The 13,585-nt window shown below is 58.8% G+C and overlaps 1 protein-coding gene across 1 annotated transcript in view; it reads right to left on the reverse strand.

Moving 5' to 3' along the window:
- Positions 1-9,679: 9,679 nt before the first annotated feature.
- MGAT5B (mannosyl (alpha-1,6-)-glycoprotein beta-1,6-N-acetyl-glucosaminyltransferase, isozyme B) overlaps positions 9,680-13,585 on the reverse strand; it is a 58,853-nt gene continuing 54,947 nt past the window's right edge. The window contains 3 exon segments of the mRNA XM_006912184.2: positions 9,680-9,878; positions 10,370-10,626; positions 11,792-11,866. Coding sequence (XP_006912246.1) covers positions 9,680-9,878; positions 10,370-10,626; positions 11,792-11,866 — 531 coding nt within the window.

The raw sequence follows: 13,585 nt of genomic DNA on the forward strand, positions 1-13,585 counted from the left end.
GGGCGTCAGGGGGGGGCGGGGGTGAGACTCAGTGCACTCACTCTCTGGGTGCCTCCGGGTGTCCCTGTCTGCAGGGCCGCTGTGAAGAGTAAACGAGATGACCTGGGCATGGCTCCTGGCACAGGAGCTGGCACTTAGGAAGCACTCGGAAAGCCTTAGCTGCCACCTAAAGTTCGCCCAGCGCCAGTATCAGACCTCTGTTGCTGTGGACAGCTGTCCTGTTGCAGAATCAGCCACTTACCGAGGGAGTCGGGCTGAGTTATTTAACTTCTCTGTGCCCCCTGTTCTCATCTGTAAATACTTGTCCCTATTTCGTGCGGGTAGGTCATAGATCGCAGAGCTCAAGTTCTCTTAGAGGTGCACAGGTTGCCCCTCGTTCCATCTGGCTGTGTGACTTCGACAAACTGCTTAACCTCTCTGTGCCTCTTAATCTTCCTCTGTGACATGAGGAATTATTGTGCCTACCGCCAGGGCTGCCAGACATGGCTAAAGGATACATTTTTTTTTTTTTTTAATAAAGGTAAAATCATGACTCAATCAGATACAAAATGAACATGTGTCAAAGATTTCTCGGAACTCACTAATTCATGAGGAAACTGGCAAGATGTTACCACCGGCTCACAGGGGAACGCAAAGGACAGGGGGGTGTCAGCAGTCAGGAACGCTGACCCGAACGCACCAACAGATGCAGGACTGCTCAGAGGCACGTCACCAATCGCGCTCCTCCGGACTCAGCTCATATGCACTTCCATCGACAAGAATGATTCGCATCATTATCAGTTTTCCCGGGGCTTTTTGCCCACGTCAAGGTCTTAGCATAAATGAGCTAAGCTCCACACCGTGCCTGGTATACAGTAGGTGCCGTATACATCTTTGTAAAAAGCGACGTGGAAGTAATGAAGACCAACCACGTGAGAACAGACAGTTTGTTCAAAGCTTGCCGTAGCCCCCACTTTCCTGTTCGCGGAGCGGGCAGGGGCGCGGGAAAGCTTACAGCAAAACCTGGAAAGGCTTCAGATGTGCTTCAGATTGGAGGCTGGTGGCACAGGGACGCTGGTGGCAGGCCGGCTGGGAGCTGGGCGCCTCCTGTGGTCGATGAGCGGTACATAGTTGGCTTTCTCTGGTCCGTCCTAAGTCGGAAGTGGGGGCGGAAGTTAGGGAAGCAGGCGGTTATGAATCAAGTTCTGGCCTTCGGCGGCTATTTCGGGGCTGGTCGTTCGACTCCTGGATTGTTTGCTGCAGATGGCGGTCTGACTTCCTCGTGTCTGACTCGCAGTGGGCCAGCCCCCTGGGCTGGTTACTGTGGATGGGAGATCGGTGTTTTATTTTACGGTCTTGCCATGGTTCGTGTGTGTATTCAGTCTTTCAATAAGCACAGTGCCCGGCACATTGAGCTCTTCGATCGGTTGTAATTATACCAGTTGATACTCACTGATTACACCCAATAAGCGATTGTGACGGGTTGGAACAGAATTGGGAATTTATGGCTTGGGGAGCTCAGAACCTACGGGGAGGCTGGACAGCCAGGCTGGGGACAAGGACAGGAAGCAGAGTGGCTCCAGCCCCAGACCCGAGTTAAACCTGTCTGTCCCACGTCACGCTCAGAGATAAGGCCCTGGGGAGGGGGCTGTCCCGTTGATCTGCCTTGGGTCACATGCCACCAAGAAGACCCAGCAAGAAAGAGAGGTGAGTTCCCAAGGAAAATCGGGGTGCTGTTACCACAAAACCAAAACTTAGATGCTGGGTCACTAGAAAAACACCCATGTCCACTCAGCAATCCGGGACACGGGGGCCATGCAGATGTCCATCCACGTTTCCAGCTGAGGACACTGAGACACACAGAAGGTAGGTCATTTGTGGTGGCACCAGAATTCAAACTCGGGGTCTGCTCACTTTGAAGCCCAGGTTCCCCGCCCCCCGCATCCCTTTGCCTTGCTGCGTGGTGAACCTGGTGTCCCCTAACACTCAGGTGCAGCTAAAGTGCCAGCTGCTCTGCCCAGCACAGCCCAGTGCTCCCCCTCCTCTGAGCTCGGGTCCCTCTGCTCCTTCCTGGAAGCTTGTCCTCTCCCACCTCCCGGAGCCATCCCCACCTGGCTGAGCCACCTGCTCTGCCACCCGGACATCAGGGCTGCAGCTCTTGTCCTACAGTGGTGAAATGGGGGGGTCACCGGTCTGTCTCCCCCGTGGGTCAGGGCTGGGTCTTAGTCATCTCCCCAACATCTGGCATAGCACCTGCCACCGATGGAGCACAATGCGGTCCTCATCCCCCACCCCCCAATTAACGAGGAGAAAGCAAGTCTTGGGTTGATGCAAGAGGGTCTCTGCCCTTGGGAAGCTCATAGCCTGGCTGGGGGGGGGCAGGTGCCGGAGCCCTTGGCCATTCTGTTCACCCCACTTTTCTAGACTCCACTTTATGCAACTTTCCTCTGCCCACCCCACCCCCGCTGGTTACAGAGGCTCCTGTGAGGTTCCTTTTACATTTTCATTAATTTCTATTGAATAATTAAAACCAGGAAATTAATACTTTCAACCTAAACCCAAATCGCAATGTGTGCGCTTTTCATAATTGTAACCCCACTGGAACATTAAACATTTAGTGAGTCCTCCTTCTCCAGGGACAGAGGGACAAAGCTATGTCTTGAGGGCTTAAAACATAGTGCTTGCCTCAGGCTGTGCACTCTGTCCTTGCTTTTTAATTCATGCATGGCTGGCTGGCTGGCTGGCTGGATGAGCGGGTGATGGATGGGTGGGGGTGGATGGGTGGGTGATAGATGGGTGGATAGATGGCTGGCTGGGTGACAGACAGGTGGATGGCTGGAAACAAGGACCCCAAAGATCAAGCCAGCCTTTTTGGAAGCTTCCAAAATTAGGGATGCCTCCTACTGCTTTCTGGGCTAGAACCAACTTTGTTTCTTTCATCAAAATGAAATGAAAATTACAGAACACCAAGAGACCAAGAACCTGGCCAAAAAGGTTTTGCTTTTCCTCCGTTTCCTGTACAGTGCCAGCCCGCCTCACATCCTGATGTTGCCCGCCCTGCTTCCAGCCTTCTCCCAAAGGCAGGATTCGTAAGACGCTGCCCCCATCCTGGCTGGAACCTGGAACACGCTTACCGATGAGGGGGCAGCATAGAGGTTTGCTCTGCAGCCTTCAGAGCAGCCCCCTTTGGGGACCCTCGGCTAATCCCTTTCATTACTTCTCCCGCTCCTGGGAGGAATTGGGGGTCCGCGGTGTCATCCCAATGCAGCTTTTGTTAGCCGTATTTGGGATAAATGTCTCCTGATTTTAGAGAAACATAAAGAGCTAGTGAGCAGGGCGACTGCAGATGGCCCACGTTCTCGAGGCTGATCTGGGGGCGCGCCTGGCGCCCTGATGTACCCTGTTAATTCCATCCTTTCTCCCAGCGGAAGGAGAAGGGCGCAGTCATTACCTAGAGTCGGCAGTGACTCACAGCCTCATATGGGGAGTTTTCCCAAAGGGGTCTCAACAGGAAAAGAATAGGGCTGACGGAGCCAGGGAAGCAAAGAGAGTCAGACAGAGGACTTGGAAAGCCGAATGGGCGGCGGTCCCTAGGGAACCTTGGGGCGGGGGCAGAGCTGGAAAGGTGAGAGACACAGAGGGACAGGTTCTTCAGGCTCCACCTGTCCTGGTCAAGCCTGGGCTGCCTAGACGCCTTAGGGCAGGTCCCCCACCTGGTGGTCATCAGAAGCCCTGGGAGGTGCGGGTTCTATTGCTACATTTTCCCTGCCACCTGAATGCCTCTATTTTGGGGTCAAACATTGTACCTCGAGGGACTGGCCTGGGGCCAGGCACCGGGCTGGAATTTAGGACTCTGTAGAGAGAATGCAGTGCGATCTCTACTCTCTCCCGGCTTCTCTTTGCTCCACCCACACGAGCCTCTTTCCTCCATGGTGTACCTGCCTCGGGGCCTTTGCACGGGCTGTTCCCTCTGCCTGGATGGCTCTTCCTTTTGGCTCGCTTCCTCCGGCTTCCTGCCCAAATGCCATCTCGGCAAGAGTCTTCCCGTAAACCAATAACCACCTTCCCGCCTCCATTGCTCATCGCTCTAATTGCTCTCTCCCATTCTTCTCATTTTCTCTATAGCAGATAGTAAATATTTGTTTATTGTCTGTCGTCCACCAGCTGCAATATAAGCTCCATGAGAGCAGGCACCTTCTTGTGTGCACGGCTTATCTCCAGAACAGTGCTGGGCACATAGTAGGTCCTCAATAAACCTTGCTGAATGAATGAATGAATGAATGAATGAATGAATGAATGAATGAATGAATGAATGAATGAATGAATGAATGAATGAATGAATGAATCACTGTCACTAGCTAGGAAAGGAGCACGGAGCATTGGGTCTAGGAAGGGAAAAATCCCCTTTTGGACTCAACTGGCACACAGGGGCCAATGGGCTGAGCTTGGCACCGGCGGCTTCGTCCTGCCCCTTCAGGGAGGATGGCCACCTGCTTCTAGTCCATCTGGTTCCCTCCCCGCTAGTGGCCACAGCTGCACCAGCCCTCTCAGATCCAAAGGTCCACCCTGCTCTTTGGGTACCCACTCCCCAGGGCCCTACCCACACCTTCCGGCTGCACCCTCACCCCTGTGACGAGGCCCTCGTCCCCCATCCTTTAAGTTGGGGTCGGAGGGAAGTGTGGGGGCCCCTGGGCTGGCCAACAGAGCCAGTTTCCTACTTCCAAGTTTAAAAGAATGCTACTTTTAATTATGTTTGAATGCCATGTACCCTGAGGCTTTTTGTGGTAAACGGCTCTCAATACACAGTTTATTCACTAATGATTATTATTTCCTTGAGCAGTGGCTAGGGGAGGGAGGGCCCCACTCAGCCTGCAGCCGTATGTCAGCTGTCAAACCCTGAAAGATGGGGCTCCGAGGAGCTGCTCCGTCAGGCTCCTCTGGGCCTGGCGTGGGAGGGGGAGCAGCGGAGGAGAGCTGGGACCCCCAAACTGCGGGAGGAAAGAAGGCCAAGGGACAGCGTGAAGTCCACACTGGCAAAAACAAAACGAAGCCAAACCCTCCACCCGGGTGAGATGTCACCCGTGGAGATGTCACCTCCGTCGAGTGGCGAGGACTTTTGTCTTCAGTGAAGGGGGAAAGAGAAGAGATCTATCACTTGCTGAGCAGTGGCTGGGGCACCTTACATGTGCGATAGATCCACTCTCTGGAAAATAAAACGCAAATAAGACAAAAAGCCCTGATTTGCAGCACATGGCAAGTTCCGAGGGGTAAGCACTCCCACCACGGCCAGCTTCAAGAGAGCCAACAATTTAACACCCGACTTGTAGAATTCCTGGAAATTCTATAAATTCCTGGCCCCAGCACCCCAGTGTGTGCGACGGGCTTGAAAACTTCCCTGCGGGCAGTGTGATGGTCAATGTCATGGGCCACAGGACGTTTGGCCGCACATTATTTTGGCGTGTCTGCAACGGTGTTTTCAGATGAAATGAACAATTGAATTGATGGCCTGAGTAAAGCAGATTGCTCTTCCCCACGTGGGTGGGCCTCGTCCAATCAGCTGAGGACCTGAGTAGAACAAAAGGCTGACTCTTCGTGAGTAAGGGGCAACTCCCCCTGCCTGTCTTCAGCTGCGTACGGTCAGGCTTCTCATGAACCTTAACGAAGGGTAGAGCAGGAGACGCGCGTTCCAGCACAGAGATGAGGAGGCTGGTCTGCTTTTGTGGGAGAGGCGAAATACCAGGACGTGCTGGCTGAATGGTCTCCAGAACCAATGACAAGCAAGCATCGTCCGATTCGGTGGCCCGGTGAGTCCTAGCTGGCCTGGGCCCCGGAAAATGGTGTCCAAGGCGCGGGTGTTAGGTGGGAGACTGACTGTACCCCTGGGCCAAGCGCCACACAGAGCACTTGTGCTGAGCGAATGTTTGTTGAATGAATGAATGATGGGGAGGGAGAAACAAGATGGAAAATGAGAACGCCTAAATCCAGCTTTAGATTTAGGGAACTTGCAATCTCTACCCACCCCTCCACCCCACGTTCTGAGGACCCCAGAATGGAGCAGGCACGGGGCGGGGTTTCTGAGGAACAGAGGGAGGTCGAAGCATCAGGGGTGTCTTGTGTGGACCCAAGGAGTCTTCACCCCACCAGCCCCCAGCCCGAACCTCACAACGCTGCACTCCAAAAGCCGACTGCCCAATCCCACCCCAGCCCTGGAGCCCTCACTGGAGAAGATCCCCAACGGCTCTTGAAGGAGGAGGTGGTCGATGGTCAAGCTGGGCAGCCACTGGGGCAGCTGGGAGTTGCATGGGGGCAGCAAATGGCTTCCGCTCTGTGAGCTTCACGCCCATCGTCGGGGAGTCAGCTGCTGTTTCTCCAGAATCACAGGTCTCTTGAGCCCGACATTCAAATATATGCAGAAGTCAGGCTGGGCTATTTTTAGCAGAGTCTAAGCGAGGTGATTTAAGGCTGAATCCAGCAGGAGGGGTACAGTCCCCGAATCAACCTGGGAAGTCGGGCTCCAGAGCCGGTCCCTGCTTCTCCTGCCGTGAGCACCTGAATGCTGCCCCCTGAGGCTCCTGAGGGCCCGTTTGGGTTTTTTTCTTTCGGGGGAAGGTCCTGGTGTGAGTCAGGATCGGCCTGGATCCCTGGGGGGCCAGTGTTTTTGTTTTTCCTTTGGGATTTTTATTGAGCAAGCTCCGTGCTTTTCTGAGAAAAAAAAAAAAAAGGATTGGGCTGCACGCCAGGGCCAGTGGCCTGGCCAAGAGGCCATTCGGCTCGTGACTCTGAGGACCCTCAGCTCTGCCTGCCAGGTTATTGTCTTTAAAGGCAGCAGACACCTGACCCCTTCTCTCCAACCTTGGCGGCTCCTGCAACAGATGAACACAAACTGAACAAGCCAGGCCTCTTCGCTCCCTTGCTATTCAGTTGGGGGAGGGGAGGCGCTGGAGCAGGGGCCAGCTTCAGTTCCGGGACAAGGGGCTGGAGCACCTGCAGGGTCGCCCCCTCTCCCCAGCATCCGGCCTCACATCTGGGCTGCGGGTTCTCCTTCCCTTTCTCCTGCTACGAGCCCGCCCCTACACCCCCTGCGCCGGCTGCACCCCACCCACCTCGTTAAGGGTTTAAGACGGGATTCAAAAATAGGCTCCTCTACAAAGAACTCTTAAAACTCAACAGTAAGAAAATGAACAACCTCTTTTTGAAACGGGCAAAAGGCCGGAGCACATACCTCACGGAGATAGACAGATGGCAGTAAAAACATGGGAAGATGCTCCGCATCCTCTGTCATCAGGGAATTGCACATTAAGAATCAATTAACACCAGGTGAAATGCCTACTAGCAGCCTCCTGGTCTAGCCCAGCGGTTTGCAAAGTGTGGGCCCTGGGCCCGCAGAGGTAGCATCTCTATTCGGACGCCAGTTCCCGGGCCCGACGGCACACCTGCTGATTCAGACACTCTAGCGGTGGGGCCAGCAACCTGTGCTTGATAAGCTCAGAGGTGGGTGAGCCACGTGTGCCCGGACTTGAGACCCACCAACCCACATCAGGTTTTCTCCACCTCGACGCTGCTCACGCTTTGGGCCGGATCCTTTGCGTTGCTGGGGATGACCCCCTGCACTGTGGGGTGCGGACCAGCATCCCTGGCCTCTCCCTACTAGATATCAGTAGCAGGCCATTCCTCAACCCCCAGGTGTGACAATCAAAACCATCTCCAGACAGAGCCAGCTGATGGTCCCCAGGGAAGAACCCCTGGCTAGAAGGAAGCCCCTAACTGGAATGTCTCGAACACGGGATCACGTCAAACCGTTACTGCATCCTGCGGACCAGGCACCACACGCCACGCCGAGCTGTCGCTCCGCTGGGTCATCGAATCCTCTCAGCAACTCTGAAACAATCCCCATTTCACACCAGCTGTGTGACCTTGGGCGACTTACTTAACCTCTCTGTGCTCAGCTTTCTCGGCTGCGAACCGCGGATATGATAGTACCCATCGGATAGGACAGCCAAGCACGTAAAACGGCAAGTCCTCAGCCCAGCATCTGACACACAGTTAACGCCAGGTAAGTATTAGCCTGTCTTCTTAGCACGATCTGGCTCGGGCTCACCTCGAAGCGCATTTGTGTTCTCTGACCTCACGCTGCCCCAGCCAGCAGAGGCCGGCCTGAGGGGAACAGAGCGGGCACAGCCCTGCTGGCGAGCAGAGCCCCTGGCATCACGGTGCGGGGGCGGCAGGAGAGGCTCGTGGTCTTCGGCACCTGTGGGAACTTCCTCTGGGCAGCCTGGTGCAGAGCGCGCCAGCTTGGCAGACGGTGGGCTCCGATGACACAGGCCGGGCCTGGGGGCCACGGCTGTCCACGCCCAGTGCTCCCCGCCTGGCGTTCACGCCCCCTCGCCCCTCCTGCCCTGGGCACCCCCAGGGGGAAGGTGACAAATGGCATAGGTCCTCCTCTGTAGCTCACGTCCCAGTAAAATATTTATTTCAAGAAATAAATCTTTAAAAAAAGAGAGAGGAGTCTCTATTGCTTCTCCGGAAGGTCACGTCCTTGGTGGCCACTGAGTTTCTGCAGCCGCGGGTGCCCAGGCCTTGAGGGCTCTCTGTGCGAGGCGGCCTCCTGCAGCCCGCAGCAGGCTGTCTCCTCCTCCCGGAAAGGTGGAGGGGCAGGTCCAGGGGGGCCGGGTGGGGTTGCCCCCGGAGGGAATGGGATTATAAAACGGGGCAGGGTGGCAGTGTTTCTGAAGGCCCTCCCTGTTGAATCAGGCTCTGGGCTCGGGGGCGGGGCAGGCATGCTGCACAGAGGTGGACAGTTGGATCCAGAGGTGGTTTGATGCTGGAGGTAGGGACGTGGACGCAGCATTGATGGGGTAGGGGGCTACGTGGGGGTCAGGGGGCCTGGGCAGCCAGGAACTGGGCCAAGGGCGCCAAAAGGCAGAAGGCCCACCCCAAGCCTTTGCCTACAGTAGATGCTGGGGGCAGGGTTCTGGGGTGTCCGCAGAGGACGGGGCGGGGACCGAGGCTTCGGGAACAAACCCATGGTCTGGGATCACAGTCATGCCAGAAGGAGTCCAATGGGAAGAGAGTCGGGACGAGCGGGAGGGGGAACCAATTCAACCCAGGGTCTAGGTGGGCCCTGCACCCCCGACTGTGGTCCCCAGGTGCAGAGGGAGGGGAGCCGGGGAAAGTGGGAGGGGCGGGGCTAAGAGGGAGCATGGACGGGAACTCGGGAACTTGCCTGTCCTGCCCCAGTCCCCTGCCCCTTCTGTCCACACCCCCATCGACTCCAGAGGGAGAAGCCTGGACCCTCGGGCATCACTCCCCGGCCCCTCCACTGGGCCACCAGGCAGGCATTGCCCGGCTCCCTCTGGTACATCAAGGCGCTCCATCCTGGGCCCAGGAAGGACCAGGGCCCTCTCTCTATCTGGTCCAGATCTGGCCAAGGGGCCTCTGACCACCTGCTCCTGGGCCAGCGGGACCTTCTGACCAACCCCGCAGCCACTTGGCTACGCTGCTGCCACGAGCCCCGGGGAGGAGGACGGGGAGCCTGCCTGTGGTGGGCACAGCACGCTGGAACAAACTGCCCCCTGACCCCATGCCCGAGCTGGTCGGGAAGGGAGCCGCAGCTTGGGGCGTCCAGGGAGGGTGGGTCGCCGGAGCTTGGGATCTGCTGGTGCTTTCTCCTGCGGCAGGGACGGCCAGCTGGCGGGCACCCTCACAGGCAGTCCTGGCACAAGGCCACTTGGCCCTTACGGAAGTCTCGGCAAGGACAGAGCCGGCGGTACTTGGTGCTGGAGCCGGCACAGCTGAAGAGCAGCGGTTCCTTCTGCAGGAAGCACTCCTGGCCGGGCTGCGCGAAGGCCGGGTACAGGTGGTTCATCTCCGACTCGGTGCTGTCACAGGGTACCTGCAGCCTGGGTGGGCACCATGGGCGGCAGTCACTCAGCGGACAGGGCGCAGGCGGCTGCAGCCAGGTGTTGCCCACTCCCCCTCCCTGGCCCAGCCCACCCCAGGCCCAGTAAGGAGATACTTCCAGGAGGCGGCAGGACAAACCCCGGCCTGCAGTTCCTCTCCCACCTGCTGTGAGAGCAGAGGGTGGGCAGGAGGGCGGGGCTGCGGGCAGCTTTCATGGCCCAGACCCAAAGGATGCCCAGACAGGCTGGCAGGGGCTGAGGGAAGGAGGGAGGAGGGTGGTGACTGGGCAGGGGGCTTCCTGGGGTGGCTTGGGGTTGAGGCTTTGCCAGGAGTGTGGCAGTGTGACATGGATCTCCGACCGGAAGGTCTCTTCTGATCCCTCCTGACTCACTGGAACTGCTGGCAGGGCTGGGGGTGGGTGGTACCGGGAGGAAGGAGCTGCAGGTGAGCTGGCCCGCCGGGGAAGGGGCGCCGGGCAGGGCTTGCTCACTTCCGGAAGGCGTCCTGGCTGTTGAGCATGGGGAAGAAGGAGGGCTCGCAGACCAGCCCGTGGTCCAGGCAGACATCTGTGCAGGCCCTCCCGGCGGCGGCCAGCCAGGCCCGGAGGGAGTGAGCTGGGGGCCAGGCCCCGGGGACGGAGCTGGAGTTTCCGGCCCACTCCAGGTGGGTGGCATTGGGGGCCAGGACGAAGGGGCTCTGCGGGGCCCGGGCTCCTGGTGGGACAGGGCCTGGGGCTGCACAGAAGTCCTACAGGAGGAAAGCAACGTGAGGAGGGAAAACGGGACACGGAAGCCCCTGGCGGACGCGTGGGGGGGGTGGCCTCGCGACGACGGCCATCGCAGAGGCACTGCCACCGCGGCTCCGTCCCCAGGCGGCCTTCTGGGCATCATTTCAGTGACTCCTCGCCGCGGCCCTACCAAGCCCTAACAGCTGATGTGTCTCCAGCTGTTTTATGGGGGAGGAACAGAGGCTCAGGGAGGTCAGGGAACCTGCCCAGGGCCTCACCACCAGCGGGCGGAGGCAGGACTGGGACTCGGGTCTATCTCTGAGTTGTCCGCACCGCCTGGCTGCTGGTCACCCCTCCTGTGGTGGGGGCAGGCACCAGGGGCTGGCCAGAGCGCTCCCTGCAGGGGTCAGCTCCAGGGGCCAGCAGGGCCCAGCAAGTGCTTTTCTGTGAGCATCATGATGGCATCCCTTGGGTGGCTGGGAGCCCAGAGTTCCAGGATCAGGCCCAGGCCTGGACCCCAACAAGTCCTCCCTTCTGGGGACCTCGGTAGTCTTGTCTGTAATGCAATGGGCTAGAACCACTCTCTAGCCCCTGACATTTGGGGGGTTGGGGACGAGGTTCAGACGGAGGCCACATTTTATCTGTCTGAAGAGCTAGTGGTTATAAGTCACCTGTAGCTGGTTTGATAGCTCAGCAGGCCCTGCGGCTCGCGTCCAGCATCACCCCGGAGACGGGGTCTGAGGGAGCAGCGCTCTGCCTGGGCCACCTGTGAGCCCTTGTGGAGGCTCCGGTCCCCTGAGGGGGGGACAGGACTTCCACTTACACAGCAGCAGGCCCTTTCCGGGGTTCTCAGGGCAGAGGTCTTAACCCCCCACACCAGTCTGCCGACTCATCCTTGGGGATGGGGGGGGATCATCCACACTGACCATGCACTCGATCAGCTGCGAGATTTTAGACGACTCTAAAGTCCTGTGTTTCTGTGTTATGACAGGGGCTGGGCCTCCAAAGCTGAGTATGGCAGTACCTGCCGCTTTCCCCGCCCACCTCCACCCCGCTGCTTCCGGAAAGGAAGTAAACAGACCGACGGACAGGAGGGAGAAGAAGCGGGAGTCTCACGGGGAGTCTGCCCTGGACGAGGGCGGCCCCTTCCTCCCACCCGAGGGCCCCAGGGGAGGGCCCCCCTACCTGGTGCTGGATGTAGGCGTGGATTCGCTCCAGCATCCCCTCACAGGTGTACTCATAGGGCAGGTAGGGGTCTACCTGTGGGAGGGACAGGCAGACACGTGGGGCGGGAGGAGATCCGCCGCCAGGGGCCTGGCCACGCTCCGCATTGAGGGCAGAGATCTGGGCCCCACACCCCGTGGCCGGAGAGCCAACCACCCACCCACCTCTGCTCAGATCCCCTGTTCCCGGGCTCAGGCCCCACGAGGCCTGGGCCAGGTCACCCCCACACACACCCCCGCGCTGGTTCCAGGCGCACAGAGCTCCGCCCACTTCAGTAAACTCAGCACTCCACCTGGTCCTAGGCTGTGACACCTGCCCTTCCCACAGCCAACCCAGCAGACTCATGCTCCCCTCTGAGGCGACACCTCCTCCAGGAAGCAGTCCCAAGGAGTACTTTCCTCCGCGGCACCTCAGGCTCCCCCAGCGCGTTATCACTTCTCTGTGTCTCTCGGGCTTTGTGAGCCTCCAAGAGCTGGGACTGCGACTTGTTCACTGTCGACCCCCGCTGCCTGGCATATGGTAGGTGTTCGGGCACGTTCCCACAAAGGAACACAGGGACGTGGAGCGAGATGGCAGAGGCCACACGCCGTCCGTGGAAATATCTAAGTTTTAAAGCAGCCTGGGCTGGGGGCAGATGGGGGCGGGGGGAGGAAGTAGCTGGAGCCGGAGGAGCCAAGAGAATGGGGGAGGTGCCCGCGGCCCGTGAGCAGGTGGTGGCAGACGTCCTGCTTCCTGAAGACCCTGGGGCTGGAGGCCCGTCCTGGGCCCTCTGGCCAAGGGGACATCCCCGACACTCATGCCGAAGAGGGTCCCAGGGGAGCAGTAGCCACTGCTGCCCATGAAACTGGTCCCGGCCACCAGAACTGATTCTTGGGACAAGATCCCACCCACCGGACTTTGTCCCCAGTCCAATGTCACCTGCACTGTGAGTGGGGGCAGTTCCGGATTCCCAGGGGACCCCCAGGTCCCGCATCCAGCCACCATGTCACAGCCAACCCACCAGGCAGCCTGCAGCCCTAAGCTCAGCCCAGCCAGGTCCCAACCACCCTCCTCCGGAGCTGGTGGCCCCCGAAGGCCCCTGCAGCCAGCTGTGCCCCAGCAGTGCCTGGTCTCTGGGGGACGTCTCTCGAGCACACGCTTTCAAGCCCTGGTTATAAATCAAGATTTTCCCCTCCAAATGTCACTGCCTGCGCTACTCAGCACTTCCCCCATGTCACCCCTCCCCCCCATGGTTCGAAGCCCCTGTCACACGGTAACTCAAAGGACCCTGTGTGACGGGAGAGTTCTCAGCCAGCCGCGTCCCGCCTGCGGTGAACCTCACCCCCCCCGCAGGAGCCAGCCCGCCTTGAAATTGCGCCTATTAGGTCTAATCACAGGTGTGCGCAGTAATCAGTCTCGACAGTGGCAGGTGCCGGTCCTACGATAACGGCCCGTGATGACAAGCGGCCGTCAAGCGCCAGCACCCTCCTCTCCCCGCGCCTGGACGGAGAGGTGCCCAGGCGCAAGCCCACCGAGGCCGAGAGATGACGGAAAGGGCCCCCCGCGGAGCTGGGGGACAGCGGGGCTGCGTGCCGTGGGTCCCTCTCCCTTCCTCCTACCCCCGCCCCGAGAAAGGCCCCGTCCTACGGCTCGCAGTACAAGCTCCGTCCCCTGATGGTGACCGTCATCGGCTCTCTCAGCCGCTGCCAGCGTCAGCTTTCTAAAATAGGATTCCGGGAATTTCCCAGGCTGCACGTTTAAAATGCGCACTCCCAG

The sequence above is a fragment of the Pteropus alecto genome, unplaced genomic scaffold, assembly GCF_000325575.1.
Source record: "Pteropus alecto unplaced genomic scaffold, ASM32557v1 scaffold134, whole genome shotgun sequence".
Taxonomy (NCBI): Eukaryota; Metazoa; Chordata; class Mammalia; order Chiroptera; family Pteropodidae; genus Pteropus; species Pteropus alecto.